At 48.6% G+C, this 24,091-nt stretch overlaps 1 protein-coding gene across 1 annotated transcript in view; it reads left to right on the forward strand.

Annotated features, from left to right (window-relative positions):
• Positions 1-24,091, forward strand: part of med13a (mediator complex subunit 13a) — a 214,355-nt gene that overhangs the window by 71,594 nt on the left and 118,670 nt on the right. Inside the window, 5 exon segments of the mRNA XM_072469928.1 lie at positions 3,986-4,131; positions 5,394-5,425; positions 5,427-5,592; positions 7,013-7,216; positions 9,683-9,842. Coding sequence (XP_072326029.1) covers positions 3,986-4,131; positions 5,394-5,425; positions 5,427-5,592; positions 7,013-7,216; positions 9,683-9,842 — 708 coding nt within the window.

Below are 24,091 nucleotides of genomic sequence, written 5' to 3' on the forward strand. Positions count from 1 at the left end.
GTGTGCTGGCCATTATTTATCCTTCAACAGCATAATAGTATTCTATTTGGGCATAATCACATCGCTGTTTGTTGGAGCTTACTGTAGTGCAAAACACCTGTAATTCCTATGTTACACACAATGATTAAACTTTAAAAAATATTGACTATAAAGTGCTGCGACATCAATTTATCGTGAAAGGCATGAGAGGATGAGGCGAAAATAAAAATGGAAGAAACTGTTGAATTATGAAATTGGCCAACTAAATTTTTGTAGTGATGATGGTGGTATAGTGAGATGATGGTGGTAGAGGGGAAACACTAAGCCAGCTAACGTATACACAGCAGCAGAATTTGGATTTCCACAAGGGGGGAAAGAAAATCCCAACTTTGGCTTCTTCTTCAGGGCATTGGGGTTCTGATTACGAACGGTGCCAATTCAGAAAAGTTACTAGCTCTCATGTACTGTAGCACTGAAAAGATGGATATCAGAACAGCTGTTGTCTTAGCTAATAAATTCCTGTGCAGATGTAATGTTGGCTTCTACTTGTCCTTTTATTTAAAATAAAAAATAGGCTAAAATCTAAGCTGGACAGTTCTTGCACCATTAACATATTTTCAGATATCGGTGCCATCAAGTGATACTGACTAGTCAATAACCTGCTGAGTTCACATTTTTGCCAGAATCACTTATGGGCTTGCATTAAGAGAATACTGGTTACTATCAATATCCTTGTGGGGTTTGCGGGGAGGGGGGGGGGGGGGGCGGGGGGGTACCATTGATTTTAAAAACTGAACTGGACCAGCCACATGAATATTGTGGGTACAAGAGCAAGGCAGAGGCTGGAATTCTGCAAGTGAGTAATTCACCACCGAAACTCCCCAAAGCCTGTCCACCATCTTGGGTACAAGAGCAAGGCAGAGGCTGGAATTCTGCAAGTGAGTAATTCACCACCGAACTCCCCAAAGCCTGTCCACCATCTACACGGCATAAATTAGGAGTGTGATGGAATACTCTCCACTTGCCTGGATGAGTGCAGCTCCAAAACCACTCTGAGCTCGACATCACCCAGGACATAGCAGCCCGCTTGATTGATATCCCATCTACCACTTTCAACATTCACCCCCTCCACTACTGCCATGTCGTGGCAACAGTGTGTACCAAGATGCACTGCAGCAATGCTCTTTATGACAGCACCTTCCAGACCTGTGACCTTTATCACCTAGATGGGCAGCACGGTAGCATTGTGGATCGCCCAATTGCTTCACAGCTCCAGGGTCCCAGGTTCGATTCCGGCTTGGGGCACTGTTTGTGCGGAGTCTGCACATACTCCCCGTGTGTGCGTGGGTTTTCTCCGGGTGCTCCGGTTTTCCTCCCACAGTCCAAAGATGTGCAGGTTAGGTAGATTGGCCATGATAAATTGCCCTTAGTGTCCAAAATTGCCCTTCGTGTTGGGTGGGTTACTGGGTTATGGGGATAGGGTGGCGGTGTTGACCTTTCCAAGAGCCGTGCAGACTCGATGGGCCGAATGCCCTCCTGCACTGTAAATTCTATGATGACGGGGGTGCTGGCGGACCAGAGAATCCTGCCGTCAGCGAATAGGCCTGAATAGGCCCATCTGTGATGCTCTGCTTATTACTACTGTCATGTGTTAACTGTGCTGGAATATTATTCCAATAACATTTAATAAAAATCTGGACTTAAATTCGGCCATGAAGCATTGTCGATGGCCATAAAAACCCATCTGATTTATTAATGTCCTTGTGGGAAGGTAATTTGCCATCCTTGCCTCGTCTGGTCCACTAATAATAACAAAGAACAAAGAAATGTACAGCACAGGAACAGGCCCTTCGGCCCTCCAAGCCCGTGCCGACCATACTGCCCGACTAAACTACAATCTTCTACACTTTCTGGGTCCGTATCCTTCTATCCCATCCTATTCATATATTTGTCAAGATGCCCTTAAATGTCCCTATCGTCCCTGCTTCCACTACCTCCTCCGGTAGTGAGTTCCAGGCACCCACTACCCTCTGCGTAAAAAACTTGCCTCGTACATCTACTCTAAACCTTGCCCCTCTCACCTTAAACCTATGCCCCCCTAGTAATTGACCCCCTCTACCCTGGGGAAAAGCCTCTGACTATCCACTCTGTCTATGCCCCTCATAATTTTGTATACCTCTATCAGTTATACTAATAATCTTCATTAGTGTCAGAAGTAGGCTTACATTAACACTGCAATGGAGTTACTGTGAAAATCCCCATGTCACCACACTTCAGTGCCTGTTCGGGTAGGCCGAGGGGAGAATTTGGAATGTCCAATTCACCTGACAAGCGCGTCTGTCGGGACTTGTGGGAGGAAACCGGAGCACGGAGACACGGGAAGAACTTGCCGACTCCGCGCACACAGTGACCCAAGCTGGAATCGAACCTGGGGCCCTGGCGCTGTGAAGCAACAGTTCTAACCACTGCTACCGTACCGCCCATAACATGTGACACCAGATCCACCGCAATGTAGTTGAAAACTACTCTCTGAAATTGACCTAACAAGCCATTCAGTTGAAGGGCAATAAATGCTAGCCTTGGCAGCAATGTCCGCATCCCATGAACAAAAAAAAACACTTTTGACTCCGAGGTAGGAGTGCTACCACTGGAACAAGTTGATCCTTCTATTGACTGTAATTTTCTGGTCTTATTGAGCACATTGAGCTTTTGAGTCCATTGGAATATTTCCCAATAATCTATTTCTACACCATTTTTATGTTTGCCCATTTTCCCCCTTCCTACATGCATTCTTTACACTGGTCTGAATGAAATTCCTTCTAATTATTCTACCTACACACATTTTGTTCAACATGTTGTGTAATTTCTGAGTTGCCTCCCTTTATTCTACTGCTCCTCTGGATTTGGCATTGTTAGTGTTATAATTATGCATCTTTTTATTTAAATCAATTGCCGATATCATGAGTCAATGCTGTGATGTCCTTGTTATTTTTTGTGTATATTTATGTTGGTTCTAATTCTATTCTGTTACTGTTTCTGTATTTCGATATTTACCTAGCTGTACCCATTTTTGAAGTCCATACTATATTTTAACTTTATGTATTAAAGAAGATTAACGTTATTAACAATACATTTCAACTACAATTTTTTAATCATCTTGCAAACCTCAGCATTTGTGTTTCTGAATCTTAAAAGTTATTGAAACTAATTTTAAAATGGATAATGGTGCAAATGCTGCGCCTGGGGCATTCCATTCAGTACTTTCTCCCACCCCACACAAATGCAACCTTTTTTTTAGAAGAAGCCCTACTCAGTAATTCCCTCTCCTTACCAAAGAATGATTCTCAGTGGGTGGCACAGTGGCTAGCACTGCTGCCTCACAGCTCGAGGGACCCAGATTCAATTCCGTCCTCGGGTGATAGTGTGGAGTTTGCACATTCTCCCCATGTCTGCGTGGGTTTCCTCTAGGGTGCTCTGGTCTCCTCTCAGTCCAAGGATATGCAGGTTAGGTGGATTGGCCATGCTAAATTGCCCCTTAGTGTCCAAAAGGTTAGGTGGAGTTATTGGGTTACGAGGATAGGGTGGATTTAAGTGGAGTGCTCTTTCTAAGGGCCGGTGCAGACTTCTCAATGGGCTGAATGGCCTCCTTCTGCACTGTAAGGATTCTATGATTTATTTAGTGTCTTTTGTCTTCAAGACATCTGTGCTTTACAGCTGTAAGAACCCTTGCTGTTTTATTTTCTTCCCATTTTATTTTATTGTTGGCCCATGGATCCATATTCAGAATGTGCCTTTTAAGCCGACTGTCTGAAGCAGCCTGCTTATGTTCCTAGGTTTTGGAAGGTGGGTAGCAGTTGGTCACCTCACTGTACAATGAGAGTCTAAACAGTATATGTGGAGATGTGAATATCAATGAGATCTGTTTCTATTTGTCCCAATCTGTATATTACAGGCAACTAAATATACCATTAGGTATATAACCATAATGTTTTTTCTCCTCCTCTAGTGAGCACTTGTCCTGTTCCTTTTCGTTTTTCTTGCATGGGGATAGTAAAGTCTGTACCAGTGTTGAGATAAACCAGCATCAACCAGTGTATCATCTCAGTGAACAGCACGTTACTGCAGCCCAAGGATCCTCCAGCCCCTTCCAAGGTAGGAATGCTTTGCATCTGACAGAGTAAAAACTTGTCAAGGCTCTTTTTATATATCTGCAAGAAGAGAGAGAAGGCTTGGGTAGGACTGAAACGTGTGGGTCCTTCCCGTCCCCCTGTAAACAATGCAGGCAAGGAGATTGCAGCCTATGCTACATCAGCTAGTCAGATAATCTCATTTAGGGTGCTGCAAATGGTCTCCAATGCTCCAGATGGCGATCCATTGATCTCCACTGGAAAATGCACATGTATAGCTCTATTGAGAACAGCATTCAGCTTGACTGTGATGCCCTCCATTGACTAATAGTATGCAGTTTGTTGTTTTATTGTTTTGAACATATTTTTCTTCCAGGTTGTCAAAGTGAGTAGAACTTTAACAAGGCAGAAGAAGCCCACTTAGCTTGGGTCAATGCTGATTCTTTCCACAACCCTTTGTCATCTGTCTTAAACATTTAGCCTCTATTTTCCTAAAAGAGACATTGGTTTATGTCCGAACTATGTTCCCTATGGCAAGGCTCTCCAAGCTACCAGCAATCTGTGTGAAGATACTTATCTGAATGACTTTTTGGATTGATGACCTTTCTGACCCCTTAAAACTAGAAAAATTGTTTTTCCCTATTCACCCATTAAAGATATTTTATAATTTATTCTTAAAGCAGTTATTCTGCTCTAAAACCTGTTCACTTGGCTTTCTATTCACACGCTCTTGCCGAGCATGTAGATGAACTGCCTAAATCTGCATAAGTCTACAAGTTTACAGCTTTTGCTGCTGAATGTATTTGCTCGTGGTGTAGCTTTATTTTCCGCCTCAGGAAGTGCAGCAACGTTACTCTTTGGGCACCCACTGCTGGCATCTAATGTCCCCAGATTAGGTTAGAATCTCTATACTTTGATCTGGCAATGAGCCTCAATTACACTTCAGAAAGCACCCTTGGTTGTAGCACATTAATATTTTTCCATTACTCCACATCATGCATTCTTGTACTGACTCTTGTTGCTCAGTTACTGCCATAACGGAGGGAAATTTGTGTATTCTGAGCTATTTTTGCTTGGAGCTGGTTTTGTGATTGACCAAATTAATTTCACATGTTATTTTTAATCCATGGAGGATAAATGCAGCCTGTAGACTGAAGAGTATCTAATCACATCAATCTGTGCTGAATTAGAAACTGGTCCCAGAGGTGACAGGACAGCATGTCAATTCTAACATTTAACCCAATTTATTCAGTCTTTGTCAACTTGTATTTTGATTCTTTCTTCCAGTGATCCTCAGCCCCTTTGGATTAAATGGCACCCCTGACAGGCCAGTCATTCAAGTTATCTGATCCCCCCACTCTTAAACTGATAGAAGAATGGAAGCAATTTTATCCAATACAGACCAGCTCAAAGGAAACCACAGACGACAAACAGGAGGAGGTAGACTGGGATGATGACTCAATAGCAGCTGTAGAAGTCATTGTTGGTGAGTAGAAATGGAAAGATTGAACCAATTTAACAGATGTAATGGAGCTTTCTGTAAATTACATTGTTTTAGATTGAAATCTCTACAAACAGCTAGTACTATATAACAATAAAAAAGTTAAAACACAAAATACAGAAATGTTAAAATAAAGTAAGCAGCAAGCAAACAGGTCTTGTGCCAGTGAAAATATTTCTGAGCCAAACAAATTGGTGACTCATTCTTTCTTTAAAAGGCATGTATTATTATGTCTTGCACAACTTATTTCCATGATCAATGGTGGGAGAATATTTTTGGGAGAAATGCAAAGGTACAATTCATGGGTAGAATCTGGGCATTTCCGTTTCACTTGAGAAATTTCTCAGCCATTAGATTTGAAATACAGAAGAGAAAAAATCTATTGAGAGAAAAAATCTATTGCGGAGACTGAGTACTGGATTAACATGGTGTGTTTTAGTTACAGTTTCATGTTACAATACTTTCATTTGTCTCTTTACCAAGTTGTATGGGAAGTGTATGTTAGGAATAAATTAAGAAATAATAGATTCTGCTCTGCTTAGATGGTTTATATTTTCGTATCTCCTTCCCTTGTTATTTATGTGCTCCATATGCCATTGCCTTTTGACACCCCTGAAAATGAGGTGCTTTCTCTTCCTGTAGTCTGTGGGTTGGCTGTAGCAGCCCGTTATATTTTTCTTATTCATAAAATTCAATAATTTTAACAATAACGTGACTCAATGTTAGGCCCACAGAAATGTTTTTGTAACAAGTTTGTGTATGTCGTGAAGCTACAATGCATTTCATGGTTTAGGTTATGTAAACTGTTAAGTAGTTTATGGATCTGATTATAACCTAATTATGCTACTGCATTGAAACTTGGGTGTTTACACGGTGGCACAGTGCTACCTCAGCACCAGAGACCCGAATTCAATTCCGGCCTCGGGTGATTGTCTGTGTGGAGTTTGCACTTTCTCCGTGTCTGCATGGGTTTCCTCCCATAGTCCAAAGATGTGCGGGTTAGGTGGATTGGCCATGCTAAATTGCCCTTAGTGTCCAAAAGCATAGGTGAGATTACTAGGATAGGGTGGAGACATGGGCCTAGGTAGGATGCTCTTTCCAAGGGTCAGTGCACTTGATGGGCTGAATGACCACCTATGATTCTGTGGATTCTATGATTCTACATTGTACGTTATATTAAATAGACTTATTGTTTGAGAAATAAATTGGGTATACAGGAAAGCACTGGGTCAAGTTGCAAATTTGTGTGTGGTTCGTACTAATGTGGAACGTAACATTTTGTCTTTATTGGAGCATTATAGATTTACATCACATATACAATTTGCTTATGAATATTAATATCTTATCAAATACAACACAAAATCAACAACCGCTTTTCGTTAATGTTTGCTCTATTTATTTACAGCTGGTGTGCGAATGGTGTACCCAGCTTGCTTTGTGCTGGTACCTCAGCCTGATGTTGCTATTGGCATCTTGAGCAGCTCCACTGGGACTTCGCATTGCACAGCTGCCTACTCAAGTGCCCACCAAGTGCCTGCCCCAATAAGGGATCCAGCCATTTCCTCTGTGACATTGACTCCACCCACATCACCAGAAGAGACTGAAACAGGTACTATGCTATGATGTCACTGCTGCATCGTATTTCTCTCCTCAGATACTGACCTTATCCTGCATTTTGTTTTATTTATCAAATTCCTAGCATTCACAGTATTGCGCCTTCTGCATCTTGTGTATCTTACCACTTACATTTTGAAAAGCAATTTGTATTGATTTATTCAGAAAGCATAAATTTTCTAACTCAGTTACTTAAGAAATCACTTTCTGAACTATAATGATGTGCTGAAACAGATACTTCCGGTGGGATTTTCCATTTCTGCGGCTAAGTGCCGATGCCGGCGTAGGACCTGTGGTGTTTCACGATCGACAAATCGGCGCGAACACATCACCGATTTCGGTACGATGAGCTAGCATCGGCGTCACGTGAAACACCCGCGGATTGTGCCAAAAAGCGGGAGAATGGCTAGGTCCTGGGCCGCGCATCCGCATGGCTGACAACCTGCACCGGTCGTGCCATACAACATGGTGCTGACCGTGTGTGAAACCTAACCCGCCAACCGTGACCCTCCTGGCCACCCCCCACTAGTTTCCCAAGCCCTAGCAGACACCCCGGGGCCAGTGGCACGGATCCTGGCTGAGTGTGGTGGCGCTGGACAGAGTCCGCAGCGGACTGAGACCACACATGTCCCGCGCTGCCGGGAATTCGGCCCATCGGGGGCAGAACATCGTGGGTGGGCTGGCCGATAAGGTGCCAACGGCCTTGCGACTGTGCGCGGCGCGCGTCACGATGATGCCGGTTTGGAGGGGATGGAGAATCTCAAACTGGCATCAGACAGGCGTTGGCCCCGATTCCGGCGTCCGAATTGATTATCCGCCCGATCGATCACTATTTTGGCGTCGGGCAATGGAGAATCCCGCCCCGAGTGTCAGTTCTGGCCTTGGAGTCTGGAGCTTTTTTTCCTTTCTTGGGATTGAACTGTTTTCCAGTCACCTGATTAGCATAGAATCTTGCAGCACCGAATGGGCCATTCGGGCCATTGTTCCTATGCAGTCTCTTTCAGAGAACTGTCCAGTTAATCCCACAACACTGCTTTCTCCCTTTAACCCTGCAAGTTTTCTTCTGGTTAACCCTGCAAGTTTTGTTCTGGCAGATACAATTTAATGTGGATAAGTGTGAATGGCTGCATTTTGCGAGAGGGAAAAAAAAAGCTTGGTGCAGAAAATCTAAATGGTATTATTTAAAATATATTTCCAATTACCTGGTTATCAGGCGCACATGGTGTTGCTCCACATGGCTTAGGTCTGGCCTCTGCCCTGCTCCTGTGCCATGGCGTACACCCGAGCCATCTTACACTTTCTATCTGGTGTTCAAAAATGGACCATGGCATAACGTACAAATCTCCGTATAGAAGCAGAAAAATTATACCCAACTCTCATTCATCCTGATGGCCACCTTTATGTGCAGTTGCATCAAGCAGTGCGTAGACCCTCAGTATGTAAACATCAAGTGTTACTGCAGGCTGAAGATCCACCTGTCCCCGATGTTGTGAAGGATGGATCTGGCCACGTTACTATGGAACGCTCCATTCGGTTGGATGGTGTTATACCACCTGTCCCCCATGGAAGAAAGTCCATCTGGCAGTGGTATGCATGTAATGTCCTGAACACCCTGTGGGAAAACAAGATTGCGGATCCTGGGAGTTTGCGGATCCTGGGAGTTTGCAGATCCCTGAGCCGACTGTTACAATCATTTGGCAGAATGCCTCTGCCAGAATTTTGAACAAGTATCAAGACATAGGTCGGCTTGTGATGAGATTCTTATGTCAGATCATTCTGTAGGCCTGGAGTCTCTCTGTCTCTGCATTCTGCCCTCGATCTGGCTATGGTGGGGAAGAGGCCATTGCCCACCTACGTCTGGAACATACCTTATTCCATGCAGCCCTGGAAGAAGATATGTTGGTTTTTGTTGAGGATCATCCCAAGTTGCTCCTAAAGGAATACTTGTGCTGTTTGGATTGTTTTCAGGAATTTACGCTGAGACAAACATCAATTTCTGCTGTAGAACCATCAATTTTGATGAAAGATACTCCTTGGTCTGCCGGAAACTTTCTTGTCTTCCAATGCAACGAGCTGTCGATGATGAATGTTGTAGACTGACACATTTCAAGGTCCAGGACCATGTGCTGAGGGACTAAAGCTTGGGGCAGTGGCCACAAAGGCTCAATGGGGAAAGTCCACTGCCTTTAGGTCCTCCCACCAGAGTACATTAATGGACTCTAAATTGTGTTGCACTTTTTATATTGTCAAATTTGAACTGTAATGTAATGTACATTGACAAATTATATGAATATTTGGGAAAAAAATTCCCAATAACCTTTTGAAAGTTCCTGTGGAATCTAATACCAACAACCTTTCAGGTAATGTATTCCAGATCATCGTAACCCTCTATATTGCTATATATATTGTTACACGTCAAACGAATTTTCAAAAAATTACTAATTACAATTTTTCCTTCTAGCAGAAATCCAATCCACCCAGAAGTGGGCCAAACTTACTTCATTGTCTGAGGTGCTTAATATGGAAAATTCAGGGCATGGTGGAAAGATTCCTAGAAAATTAGCTAATCAGGTAGTAGAGAAGGTGTGGCAGGAGTGCAATCTCAACAGAACCCAGAAAAAGTGAGTATGTTATGAACTAATATTCTTGGCAACTTTTGGGCAAATAAATCAAAATATATGGGGCAGTGAGCAGTCTATTTATTTTCCCCACCCCCAATCTTTGCTCTCAACAAAAAGAGAAGGAATGCTGTTTGGGTAAGATCAGCATCTATGGCTCAAATCCAAACTCTACTTGCGAGGCTAAAAAGAATGGTTTTTATTTTCTACTTGGGGAGCCTGGGATGATAGTCATATCTAACAGTCACTCAGCTGTGTGGAGCAGGAGTAAGAACAATGCTGGTTTCTGGTTAATAATGGTGCCAGGTCTGGGGTTGAACAGACGAGGGTTGGGTAGAGGGGGAAAGCAAAGGCTGTGAGCTGAACAGGATGGGGTGTATGTGTAACTGGGAACATGTGGCCTTCGTGTTAAAGACCTGGACAGAATAGAATGGTTTTCTTGTTTACAAATGAAATTAATTTGGCTTAATTTTGCAGATAATTTGTTTTCACAATTATGATTTGAACTACCTGCCCCCCAAGCGCCGAACAGCTCCTCAAATATCATAAACGACCTCCACCGTACCTCAAAGCCTTCTTCTGACTCTCTTAAGGCAAATTTAATCTTCTCCAAATGGAGAAACTCATAAGAGGTCTCCCAGCCAAGCTACCATCTCCGGTGGCGTATCTGACCTTCAATTTAAAAGAATCCGTCGCTGGGCAATCAGAAGCGAAGGCTACGACATTGGCCCCCTTCCCCGCCGACACCTCCAAAACCCCAAAGATCGTTATCATGGGGTCTGGCTTCATCTCTGCTCCCACTATCCTTCTTTTTTTAATAAACGTTTTATTGAGGTATTTCTTTGGCATTTCAACAACCACAAAATCAACAATATACATAACAAGAAAAATATAAACACAGTGCAAATTCTACCTCCCTCTCCGACAGGTCTTGCCATTACTTACCCCCCGCCCCCCCCCTAACCTACGATAACCTAACCCCCTCCTCTTCTGCTGACAATTAGTTCTCTTCGAGGAAGTCGACAAATGGTTGCCACCTCCAGGCGAACCCCAGCAGAGACCCTCTCATGGCAAACTTAATCTTCTCCAGGCAGAGGAAGCCAGCCATGTCTGAAAGCCAGGCCTCCGATTTCGGGAGCTTTGAGTCCCTCCATGCCAGCAATATATGCCTCTGGGCTACCAGGGAAGCAAAGGCCAGAACATCCGCCTCTCTCTCCTCCTGGATTCCTGGGTCCTGTACCTGGTAAATATCGGAATTCTCTCCACCCCCCCCTCTCCCCCCCCCCCCCCCCCCCCCCCCCCCCCCCCCCGGACTCCGCTCGTGCATCACCCGCGGGGGCTTGCCCCACACACACAGCCCACAATAATCTTATTGATCCGCCTAAAAAATGACCGCGGGATGAAGACTGGGAGGCACCGGAAAATGAAAAGGAGCCTTGGGAGGACCGTCATTTTTACCGACTGCACCCTACCCGTCAGAGACAACGGGAGCGCATCCCATCTCCGGAAATCCTTCTTCTGGTCCACCAACCGGGCCAGGTTCAATTTGTGTCGCTTGTCCCAATCCCTCGCCACCTGAATACCCACGTATCTAAAACTGTGCCCTACCACTCTTAAACGGCCGTTCCCCCAGTCGCCTGGCCTGACCTCACCCCTGAACCACAAACATCTCGCTCTTCCCCATATAAAGCTTGTACCCCGAAAACAGGCCAGATTCCCATAATTTCCCCCATCCCCTCCATTGGGTCTGAGACATACAACAGTAAGTCACCCGCATACAGTGAGACTCTTCCCCCCCCCCCCCCCCCCCCCCCCCCCCCCCCCCCCCCCCCCCCCGGATCAACCCCTTCCAGCCCCTTGAGGCCCTCAGAGCAATTGCCAGCGGCTCTATCGCCAGCGCAAACAGCAGTGGGGAGAGGGGACATCCCTGTCTCGTCCCCCGGTGTAGCCTGAAATATTCCTAGGTCGTCCTGTTTGTCCGTACACTAGCTACTGGAGCCCGGTACAGCAACCTAACCCAGTCAACAAAGCCCCTTCCAAACCCGAACCGCTCCAGCACCTCCCATAAGTAATCCCACTCGACCCGGTCGAAGGCTTTTTCCGCGTCCATCGCAACCACCACTGCAACTTCCCTACCTTCCGGGGGCATCATGATCACGTTTAGCAACCTTCTTGCCTTGGCCCCCAGCTGCCTACCCTTAACAAACCTTATCTGGTCCTCCCCTATAACGTCTGGTGCACAGTCCTAGAGACCAGAATTTTGGCCAGAAGATTGGCATCCACGTTCAGCAAGGATATCGGCCCATAAGAATCACACAGCTCCGGATCCTTGTCCCTTTTCAGAATGAGTGAGATCATGGCCTGTGACATCGTCTGGGGTAAAACCCCTCTTCCTTGGCCTCGTTAAAGACCTTCAACTGTACCGGCCCCAATATTCCGGAGAACTTTTTATAGAACTCGACTGGGTATCCGTCCGGTCCCGGAGCCTTACCTGACTGCATGGCCTTCGAACCCTCCACTATCGCCTCCAGCCCGATCGGGGCCCCTAGCCCTTCTACCAGCTCCCCGTCCACCCTCGGGAAAGTCAGCCCCGCCAGAAAGTGCCTCATCCCCTCCGGCCCCGCAGGGGGTTCTGACCTTTCCAGCCTACTATAAAAGTCCCGAAAGGTCTTGCTCACCCCCGCTGAGTCCCCAACTAAGTTCCCATCCCCGTCAACAACATTCCCTATTTCCCTAGCTGCTTCCCTCTTTCTGAGCTGCTGTGCAAGCATCCTACTGGCCTTCTCCCCGTGCTCGTAATTCACCCCCTTCGCCCTTTCTGTGGTTAACAAACCAAATTCCACCTGCAGCCTCTGGCGTTCCCTTTACATCCCTACCTCCGGAGTCTCCGCATACCTCCTATCCACTCGTACAACCTCTTTTACCAGTCGGTCCGTTTCTGCCCTATCCGTCCTGTCCCTGTGAGCCCGGATCGAGATCAGCTCTCCTCTCACCACTGCCTTCAGCGTTTCCCAGACTACCGCTGCTGAGACCTCCCCCGTGACGTTTACCTGCAGGTAGTTCAGCATGCACTTCCTCAACCTCTCGCACACCGCTTTGTCCGCCAACAGCCCCACATCCAACCTCCATTGCGGGCGCTGCTTGCTATCCATACTGACCTGCAGGTCCACCCAGTGCGGAGCATGGTCCGAGATTGTAATTGCCGAATAACCCGTGTCCACCACCCCCACCAACAGGGCCCTGCCCGACCTCCCACATCCGAGACTATCCTCCACCTCAAATGCCACCCGCTTATTAATCAGAATCGCAGCCCTTCTTGTCTTGAACCCAGCCCCGAGTGGAAAACCTGACTAACCCAACCTTTCCTCAACCTGACCTGATCCACTACTTTAAGATGTGTCTCCTGCAGCATCACCATGTCCGCCTTCAGTCTCCTTGGGTGTGCAAACACACGTACCCTCTATACCGGCCCATTTAGCCCCCGTACATTCCAGGTGACCAGCCTAGTTGGGGGGCAAAGTTTGAACATATCCGCCATGTATGTCCAGCATCTGCTCCCTCAGCTCCCTCCAGGAGCCCAACAATTCTTAGGTTCTGCCGGCGGGACCGGTTCTCAAGATCTTCTCCAAGAGCCTTTTCTGCTGTTCCCGAAGTATCCCCACCTCCCGCTCCACTGCTGTTTGGTGCTCCTCTTGTTCCAGCAGCGCCTTCTCCACCTTCTGAATCGTCTGGACCTGGGCTTCCAGTCTGCTCTCTAGGCAATCACTTGATTCCTTGATCGGGTCCAGGCATTCCTGCTTCTGTCTGGTGAAACCATCCTGAATGGCCTGCATCACTGAGTCCGTTGATCGCTGCGCTGCCACCCCAGGGGTCCGACCCTCGGCCATACTGTCTCCCGTTGCAGCTTCAACACAGCTCGCTACTGGCTTCTTGTTTCTGACCTTTCGCACACTTCTGATCCTTTTTTCCATAAACCAATGCGAAGTAACGTGCCCAGCTGCCTCAACCCACAAATTTTCCGATTAAAACCGGAAAAAAGTCCGGGGAAGAGGTCCAAAAGTCCGACCAGAGCGGGAGCCATCAAATGTGCGACCTACTCACCCATAGCTGCCACCGGACGTCCCTGCTCCCACTATCCTTAAGGTCCCAAACACTGCCTCCCAGTAGCTCTCCAACATTGATACCCAGTGCTCCCTGACTCCCCTTGCAATCCCTCGCCACTCGGCCGATGCCCGAAAGGCAATCGGCAAGGGCTCGATCACCAACGCAAATAGCAATGGTGATAGCGGGCACACCTGACTTGCCCCCCCCCCCCCCTGTGCAACACAAAATACTCCCAACTTGTCATTCACACATAAGTCATGGGGGACGCATACAACAATCAAACCCACACCATAAACCTCGGCCCAAACCCAAACTTTCCCAGAACCTCAAACAAGTACCTCCACTCATGCCTTCTCTGTATCCATGGACACTACTATCACCTCTGCCCCCCCCCCCCCCCCAAACAAACACTGATCATAATTACATTCAACAACCTCCTGATGTTACTAGAGAGCTGCCTCCCCTTCACAAAACCCGTTTGGTCCTCAGAAAATACCTCCGACACACGCCCTTCTAACCTATGCGTCTAACCATTCGCCAGAACCTTCATGTGTCCATGTTTTATTTTGATGAACCATTTTATTGAGGCATTTTGGCATAGTAAACAACAATACAAAACAGTGTGCAAAGAACAATCAACATAGTGCAAAAACCAGCTCCCCTCCTACAAGGACCCGCCTAACTGCCCCCCTAATCTTTTTTTTAAATATATTTTATTCAAGATTTTTTGGCCAAACATAACAGCACATAGCGTTTCCTTTACACAGCAATAAAACAATATAAATAACAATGGCCAGTTTTAAACAAGTAAATAAATAATATATGAACAAAATCAAAAATAAAACTAAATGGCAACTGCCTTGTCCAAGATAAATACTCTCCAAAAATACAATCCAACAATCCAATATACAATTACATATACCAACTACCTACACATATACAATAACATCCCTGAGAGTCCTTCTGATTTCCCCCCCCCCCCCCGGGTTGCTGCTGCTGTCTTCTTCTTTTCCATTCCCCTTATCTTTCTGCGAGGTATTCGACGAACGGTTGCCACCGCCTGGTGAACCCTTGAGCCGACCCCCTTAGAACGAACTTAACCCGTTCCAGCTTTAGAAACCCTGCCATGTCCTTTATCCAGGTCTCCACACCCGGGGGCTTGGCTTCCTTCCACATTAACAATATCCTGCGCCGGGCTACTAGGGACGCAAAGGCCAAAACATCAGCCTCTCTCGCCTCCTGCACTCCCGGCTCTTCTGCAACCCTGAATATAGCCAACCCCCAGCTTGGTTCGACCTAGGCCCCCACCACCTTCGAAAGCACCTTTGCCACCCCCACCCAAAACCCCTGTAGTGCTGGGCATGACCAGAACATGTGGGTATGATTCGCTGGGCTTCTCGAGCATCTCGCACACCTATCCTCTACTCCAAAAAATTTACTGAGCCGTGCTCCAGTCATATGCGCCCTGTGTAACACCTTAAATTGTATCAGGCTTAGCCTGGCACACGAGGACGATGAGTTTACCCTACGTAGGGCATCAGCCCACAGCCCCTCCTCAATCTCCTCCCCCAGCTCTTCTTCCCATTTCCCTTTCAGCTCATCTACCATAATCTCCCCCTCGTCCCTCATTTCCCTATATATGTCTGACACCTTACCGTCCCCCACCCATGTCTCTGAGATCACTCTGTCCTGCACCTCATGCGTCGGGAGCTGCGGGAATTCACTCACCTGCCGCCCCGCAAAAGCCCTCAGTTGCATATACCGAAATGCATTCCCTTGGGGCAACCCATATTTTTCCGTCAGCGCTCCCAGACTCGCAAACGTCCCATCTACGAACAGATCTCTCAATTGTGTTACCCCTGCTCTTTGCCATGCTCCAAATCCCCCATCCATTCTCCCCGGAGCAAACCTATGGTTATTTCTTATCGGGGACCGCACCGAGGCTCCCGTCTTTCCCCTATGCCGTCTCCACTGCCCCCAGATTTTCAGTGTAGCCACCACCACCGGGCTTGTGGTGTATTTCTTCGGTGAGAACGGCAACGGCGCCATCACCATAGCTTATAGGCTAGTCCCACTGCAGGATGCCCTCTCCAATCTCTTCCACGCCGCTCCCTCCTCTTCTCCCATCCACTTACACACCATTGAGATATTGGCGGCCCAGTAGTACTCACTTAGGCTCGGTAGTGCCAGCCCCCCCCTGTCCCTACTACGCTGTAAAAATCCCCATCTCACTCTCGGGGTCTTCCCGGCCCACACAAAACTCATAATACTCTTCTCAATTCTTTTGAAAAAAGCCTTCGTGACCACCACCGGGAGGCACTGAAACACAAAAAGGAATCTCGGGAGGACCACCATTTTAATCGCCTGCACCCTCCCTGCCAGTGACAGGGACACCATGTCCCATCTCTTAAAGTTCTCCTCCATCTGTTCCACCAACCGCGTTAAATTTAGCCTATGCAATGTTCCCCAATTCTTGGCTATCTGGATCCCCAAGTACCGAAAGTCCCTTGTTACCTTCCTCAACGGTAAGTCCTCTATTTCTCTGCTCTGCTCCCCTGGATGCACCACAAACTACTCACTTTTCCCCATGTTCAATTTATACCCTGAGAAATCTCCAAACTCCCCAAGTATCCGCATTATCTCTGGCATCCCCTCCGCCGGGTCCGCCACATATAACAACAAATCATCCGCATACAGAGATACCCGGTGTTCTTCTCCTCCCCTGAGTACTCCCCTCCACGCTATTGCCAGGGGCTCAATCGCCAGTGCAAACAATAATGGGGACAGAGGACATCCCTGCCTCGTCCCTCTATGAAGCCGAAAATATTCAGACCCCCGTCCATTCGTGACCACGCTCTCCATCGGGGCCCTATACAGCAGCTGTACCCATCTTATATACCCATCTCTAAAGCCAAATCTCCTCAGCACCTCCCACAAATAATCCCACTCCACTCTATCAAATGCTTTCTCGGCATCCATCGCCACCACTATCTCCGCTTCCCCCTCTGGTGGGGGCATCATCATTACCCCTAGCAGCCTCCGTATATTCGTATTCAGCTGTCTCCCCTTCACAAACCCAGTTTGGTCCTCATGCACCACCCCCGGGACACAATCCTCTATCCTCATTGCCATTACTTTGGCCAGAATCTTAGTGTCCACGTTCAGGAGGGAAATAGGCCTATAGGACCCGCATTGCAGCGGGTCTTTTTCCTTCTTTAGGAGGAGCGATATCGTTGCCTCTGACATAGTCGGGGGCAGCTGCCCCCTTTCCCTCGCCTCATTAAAGGTTCTCATCAGTAGCGGGGCCAGCAAGTCCACATATTTCCTATAAAATTCAACTGGGAATCCGTCTGGTCCCGGGGCCTTCCCCGCCTGCATGCTCCGAATTCCTTTCACTACTTCCTCCGCTTCAATCTGTGCTCCCAGTCCCACCCTCTCCTGCTCCTCCACCTTAGGAAATTCCAGCTGGTCCAGAAAACACATCATTCTCTCCTTCCCATCCGGGGGCTGAGCTTCATATAATCTTTCATAGAATGCCTTGAACACTCCATTCACCCTCTCCGCTCCCTGCTCCATCTCTCCCTCCTCATCTCTCACTCCACCTATCTCCCTCGCTGCTCCCCTTTTCCTCAGTTGGTGGGCCAGCAACCTGCTCGCCTTCTCCCCATATTCGTACTGTACACCCTGTGCCTTCCTCCACCGTGCCTCCGCATTACCCGTAGTCAGCAAATCAAATTCTACATGTAGCCTTTGCCTTTCCCTGTACAGTCCCTCCTCCGGTGCCTCCGCATATTGCCTGTCCATGTTCTTTCAGCAACCGCTCCCGTTCCCTACCCTCCTGCTTTCCTTTATGTGCCCTGATTGATATCAGCTCCCCTCTAACCACTGCCTTCAGCGCCTCCCAGACCACTCCCACCTGGACCTCACCATTATCATTGAGTTCCAAGTACCTTTCAATACACCCCCTCACCCTTAAGCACACCCCCTCGTCTGCCAATAGTCCCATGTCCATTCTCCAGGGTGGACGCTGTTCTTTTTCCTCCCCTATCTCCAAGCCCACCCAATGTGGAGCGTGATCCGAAATAGCTATAGCCGTATATTCCGTCCCCGTCACCTTCGGGATCAGCGCCCTTCCCAAAACAAAAAAGTCTATCCATGAATAAACTTTGTGGACATAGGAGAAAAATGAAAATTCCTTGCTCCTAGGTCTACTAAATCTCCAGGGGTCTACTCCTCCCATCTGCTCCATAAAGTCCTTAAGCACCCTAGCTGCTGCCGGCCTCCTTCCGGTCCTGGACCTCGATCTGTCCAGCCCTGGTTCCAGCACCGTGTTAAAATCTCCACCCATTACCAGCTTCCCAGCCTCTAGGTCCGGGATACGTCCTAGCATGCGCCTCATAAAGTTGGCATCATCCCAGTTCGGGGCATAAACGTTCACTAAGACCCCCGCCTCCCCTTGTAATTTGCCACTCACCATCACGTATCTTCCCCCACTATCCGCCACTATGTTCTTTGCCTCAAACATTACCCGCTTCCCCACTAGTATGGCCTCCCCCCTGTTTTTTTGCATCTAGCCCCGAATGAAACACCTGCCCCACCCATCCTTTGCGTAGTCTGACCTGGTCTATCAGTTTCAAATGCGTCTCCTGCAGCATAACCACATCTGCCTTAAGTTTCTTTAGGTGTGCGAGTACCCGTGCCCTCTTTATCGGCCCGTTCAGCCCTCTCACATTCCACGTGATCAGCCGGGTTGGGGGGCTCTTTTACCCCCCCCCCCCTTGTCGACTAGCCATCCCCTTTTTTTAATCCAGCTCCTCACCCGGTTCCCACGTAGCTGTGTCCCCCCCAGGCAGCGCCACCCCGCCCCGCCCACCCCACCCCATACCAGCTCCCCTTCTCCCCAGCAGCAGCAACCCAGTTAACCCCCCCCCCCCCACCCCCCACCGCTAGATCCCTCACTAGCGTAATTGCACCCCCCATGTTGCTCCCAGAAGTCAGCAAACTCTGGCCGACCTCGGCTTCCCCCCGTGACCTCGGCTCGCACTGTGCGACGCCCCCTCCTACCTGCTTCCCTGTTCCCGCCATAATTATTATAGCGCGGGAACAAAGCCCGCGCTTCCCTTTTGGCCCCGCCCCCAATGGCCGACGCCCCCAGCTCCTCCACCTCCCTCCCTCCCCCATAACATGGGGAAGAGAGAAAAGTTACAGGGTCGCAGGATTAACAACTTAAAAATCATCTCTCCCCCCTTTTCCCCCCTCTTCGCCCCCCATATTCGCCCCACCACTTTGTCTCAAACGTTCTTTTTTATAACCCACTTATTCCAATTTCTCTTCGACAATAAATGTCCATGCCTCATCTGCCGTTTCAAAGTAGTGGTGTTTCCCTTGATGTGTGACCCACAGTCTTGTCGGCTGCAGCATTCCAAATTTGACCTTCCTTTTATGAAGCACCGCCTTGGCCCGATTAAAGCTTGCCCTCCTTCTCGCCACCTCCGCACTCCAATCTTGATATACGCGGATCACCGTGTTCTCCCACAACTGCTCAGAGTTTTCTTTGCCCATCTGAGGACCATCTATCTGTCCTTATATCGGAGAAATCTCACCACTATGGCTCGGGGAATTTCTCCAGCCCTCGGTCTTCGCGCCATAACTCGATAGGCTCCCTCCACCTCCAACGGACCCGTCGGGGCCTCCGATCCCATTAACGAGTGCAGCATCGTGCTCACATATATGCCCCGACGTCCGCCCCCTCTGCACCCTCGGGAAGACCAAGAATCCTTAAATTCTTCCTCCTCGCATTATTCTCCAGCACCTCCAGCCTTTCCACACACCTTTTATGGTGTGCCTCGTGCATCTCCATCTTCACCACCAGGCCTTGTATATCGTCCTCGTTCTCGGCAGCCTTTGCCTTCACGACCCGAAGCTCCTGCTCCTGGGTCTTTTGCTCATCCTTTAGCCCTTCAATCGCTTGTAATATCGGGGCCAACAGCTCCTTCTTCATCTCCTTTTTAAGTTCTTCCACGCAGCGCTTCAAGAACTCGTGTTGTTCAGGGCCCCATATTAAACTGCCACCTTCCGACGCCATCTTGGTTTGTGCTTGCCTTCCTTGCCGCTGCTCTAAAGGATCCACCACAGTCCGGCCACTTTCCTCTACTTTTTCCATCCGTGTCCAGGGGGGATTCCCTTCTGGTTTACCGCACAGTGTTTTTAGCCGTTAAAATTGCCGTTGGGGCTCCTATTAAGAGCCCAAAAGTCCGTTCCACCGGGAGCTGCCGAAACGTGCGACTTAGCTGGTCATCGCCGCACCCGGAAGTCCCCAACTGCCCCCCCTAATCTACGTTGCCCTAAACCCCCCCCCCCTCGCTGACGATTAATTTTCCGTGAAGAAGTCGATAAATGTATGCCACCTCCGGGCGAACCTTGGGGCTGGTTTAGCACACTGGGCTAAATCGCTGGCTTTGAAAGCAGACCAAGGCAGGCCAGCAGCACGGCTCAATTCCCGTACCAGCCTCCCCGAACAGGTGCCGGAATGTGGCGACTAGGGGCTTTTCACAGTAACTTCATTTGAAGCCTACTTATGACAATAAGCGAATTTCATATTTCAGTGACCCTGTCAGAGCGAATTTAATTTTCTCCAAACCGAGAAAGCTCGCCATATCCGATAGCCAGGCCTCCAACTTCGGGGGCTTTGAGTCCTTCCATGCCAGCAGAATTCGTCACCGGGCTGCCACGGATGCAAAGGCCAAAACGTCAGCCTCTCTCTCCTCCAGGACGCCTGGGTCCTTCGAAACCCCCAAAAATTGCCACCTCTGGACTCATCACCACCCTTGTTTTCAGTACCCAGGACATAACGTCCGCGAATCCTTGCCAGTACCTCCTGAGTTTTGGACATGCCCAGAACATGTGGAAATGGTTCGTTGGTCGTCCCGAACATCTGGCTCACCTGTCCTCTAATCCAAAGAATTTACTCATCCGGGCCACTGTCATGTGGGCCCGGTGGACGACCTTAAATTGAATCAGGTTGAGCCTAGCGCATGTTGCAGTCGCATTTACCCTGCTCAACGCCTACGCCCAGGAGCCGCCTTCTATCTCACCTCCGAGCTCCTCTTCCCACTTAAGCTTCAGCTCCTCGGTGTGCGACTCCTCTGCCCCCATAAGTTCTTTAATTATATCTGAGACCCTCCCCTCTCCCACCCATCCACTGGACACTACACTGTCCTGGATTCCCCCAAGTGGCAGGCGTGGTAAGGATGGAATCTGCGTAGAAAGTCCTGCACCTGCAAGTACCTGAAATCATTCCCTCTCACCAAATTTCTCCTCTAGCGCCCTCGTGCTTGGGAAGCTCCCTTCCAGGAACAGATCCCCCATCCTTTCAATCCCAGCCCTCCGCTCGGAACCCACAGTCCATATTCCCCGAGGCAAACCGGTGATTGTCGCAAATTGGGGATCAAACTGATGCTCTCACTTCCCCCACATGCCTTCTCCATTGGCCCCAGATCCGCAAGGTCGCCCCCACTATAGGGCTGGTGGTGTACCGTGCCGGCGGAAGGGGCAGGGGTGCCGTAACCAGGGCTACCAAACTGGTGCCCCTGCACGAAGCAGCCTCCATCCGCCCCCAAACCGACCGCGCATCCACCATCCACTTCCTTATCATAGCTATGTTGGCCGCCCAGTAGTAATTACTAAAGTTTGGCAGCGCCAGTCCCCCTATCCCTCGGTTCCTCTCGAGCATGAATCTCCTCGCCCGCGGGGACTTTCCCGCCCACACATATCCCATAATCATTTTATTGACCTTGAAAAAAGATCGCGGAATGAAAATGGGAAGACACTGGAATATGAACAGGAGTCTCGGGGGGATCGTCATTTTAACCGTCTGCACTCTCCCCGCGAGTGTCAGTGGGAGCGCATCCCACCTCCGGAACTCGACCCTCATCTGCCAACCGAGATAAGTTCAACTTGTGCAGACGGCCCCAGTCCAGCGCCACCTGTATCCCGAAGTATCTAAAACTGTCCCCTACTAATCTAAATGGCAGCCCCCTCAGTCGACCCTCCTGGCCCCTCGCCTGGACTACACACAACTCACTTTTTTACCATGTTCAGTTAATACCCTGAGAACCGGCCAAATCTCCTCTGGATTCCTATGGTTTCATCCATCCCAGCCACTGGATCCATGATGTATAAGAGCAGGTCGTCGTCGTCGTACAATGAAACTCTGTGTTCCACCCTCGCCTGTACCAGCCCCTTCCAACCCCTAGAAGCTCTCGGGGCAATTGCCAGCGGCTCTATTGCTAGCGCAAACAGCAGTGGGGAGAGGGGGCACTTCTGCCTAGTCCCTCGGTACAGTCTAAAATAGTCAGACGTCGCCCTATTCATCCTAACACTAGCCTCCGGAGCCTGTTACAGCAGTTTAACCCAGTTGATAAAGCCCTCCCCGAACCCAAATCGTCCACGTGTTCATGTTTAACAGTAGAATGGGCCTATAGGACCCACATTCCAGTGCGTCCTTGCCCTTTGCCCTTTTTCGTTTCGGGATCAACTAGATCGACACCTGTGCCAACGTAGTGAGCAGCATCCTCTTTTCCACTGCCTCACTAAACATACCCAACAGGTGGGGGGGTAACTCCGTCGCGAACTGCTTTAAACATTCTGCCGGAAAGCCATCCAGCCCGGCACCATCCCCCACTTCATCTTACCAATACGCTCCATCACCTCCCTTAATCCCAACGGCTCCTCCAGTGTCTGCCTCTTCCCCCTCCTCCAACTCTGGGAACTCGTTGTCATCCAGGTCCGTCGCCTCCCTCACTGGCTCGACCCTAAATAGGCCCCCACGTCCTCACCTTGACGGTTCCCTTGAAGTTCCCTTGACGCTGCCTGGCGCCACACTGGTGGGCCAGCATATGACTTGCCTTCTTCCCATACTCATACTGCACTCCCCTCCGCAGCTGCCCCTACCCGTGTCAACCAGTCAAACTGCCCCTGCAATCTCTTCTGACAACAACTCCTTCATGGGGGCTGTTGGGTCCCTTCTGTCCACCTAAACTATCTCATCCAGTACCGAGGGTGCTTCTCCCTCCTTGCCCTGTTCCTGTGGGCCTTAATAAAAAAAATAAAAAATTCCCGGACCTCCGCTTTCAGGGCCTCCCACAATGTGGCCGCCGACACCTCCCCGTTTTGGTTGAGCCCAATATAGTTCTTAATCGCCACTTTCCGCTTCCCACAGAACTCCTTATCGGCCAGAAGCTCTGAATCCAACTTACACCCACTTTCATACCTGTCCCGCGCAAAGCCTCATATCTAAACAGTTTGTCGCATGGTCCAAGACCACAATTCCTGCATATTCCGCCCTTGCCGTCCTCAGTAGCACCTCCCGGCTCACTACAAAAAAATCAATCCTGGAATAGACCCAGACCCTATCTATACACATGCAAGAAGAAGGAATACTCCCTCTCTCTCTCCTGGGTTCCCAAACTTCCACTGATCCACCATCCCCAACCCTCCCAGCTCTCACCATTCTCAATCTCTCCATCTAGTTTTATATTTCTGTTATGATCCCAATGGAGACCGATAAATTCAAATTTCCAGTAAACAGCTAAAAGATGACACAAGATTTCACACTTTAATAATATAATAATACTTGTACTCTAGCAAAAGCCTACAGCACTATTGACTAAACACTTTTTTTTTGTAGGCAATTTATACTTCAAACTACAAAACAGAACAGTCACCTTTTTCTTGTAGCACAACCAGAAATACACTTGTCCATGGTGATGCTTAACATCTGAGGATTTACTTTTGTTATTTTCCTTTCTTGGCTTTGGAACACCAGTTCTTCCTCTAGATCAAATCTTTTAGCATCATTTTAACGCTTCACGAATTTGGTCTTAGCAATCCAAATGTGATCTCCCACCCGCATTCCTGCCTGGTGAACCACAGCTTCTTGTTAGTGAGCTGCTCTCCCTCCTGAATCCCAACAGTGGAGTTTTTAGGGATATTTTAGAAACCGTGGCCCTCTCAAAGTCAATCTCCATGGCAATGTGAATCACATGGCCTTTGTAGCCAGGTAAAAATGCTGATTAGCTATCCTTGTAGCCCCAACTCTCTTTGTATATTGGAACAAATTGGGGCTGTTATGGCACTGGGCTAAACAG

Source organism: Scyliorhinus torazame, chromosome 12 (genome assembly GCF_047496885.1).
Source record: "Scyliorhinus torazame isolate Kashiwa2021f chromosome 12, sScyTor2.1, whole genome shotgun sequence".
Classification (NCBI taxonomy): domain Eukaryota; kingdom Metazoa; phylum Chordata; class Chondrichthyes; order Carcharhiniformes; family Scyliorhinidae; genus Scyliorhinus; species Scyliorhinus torazame.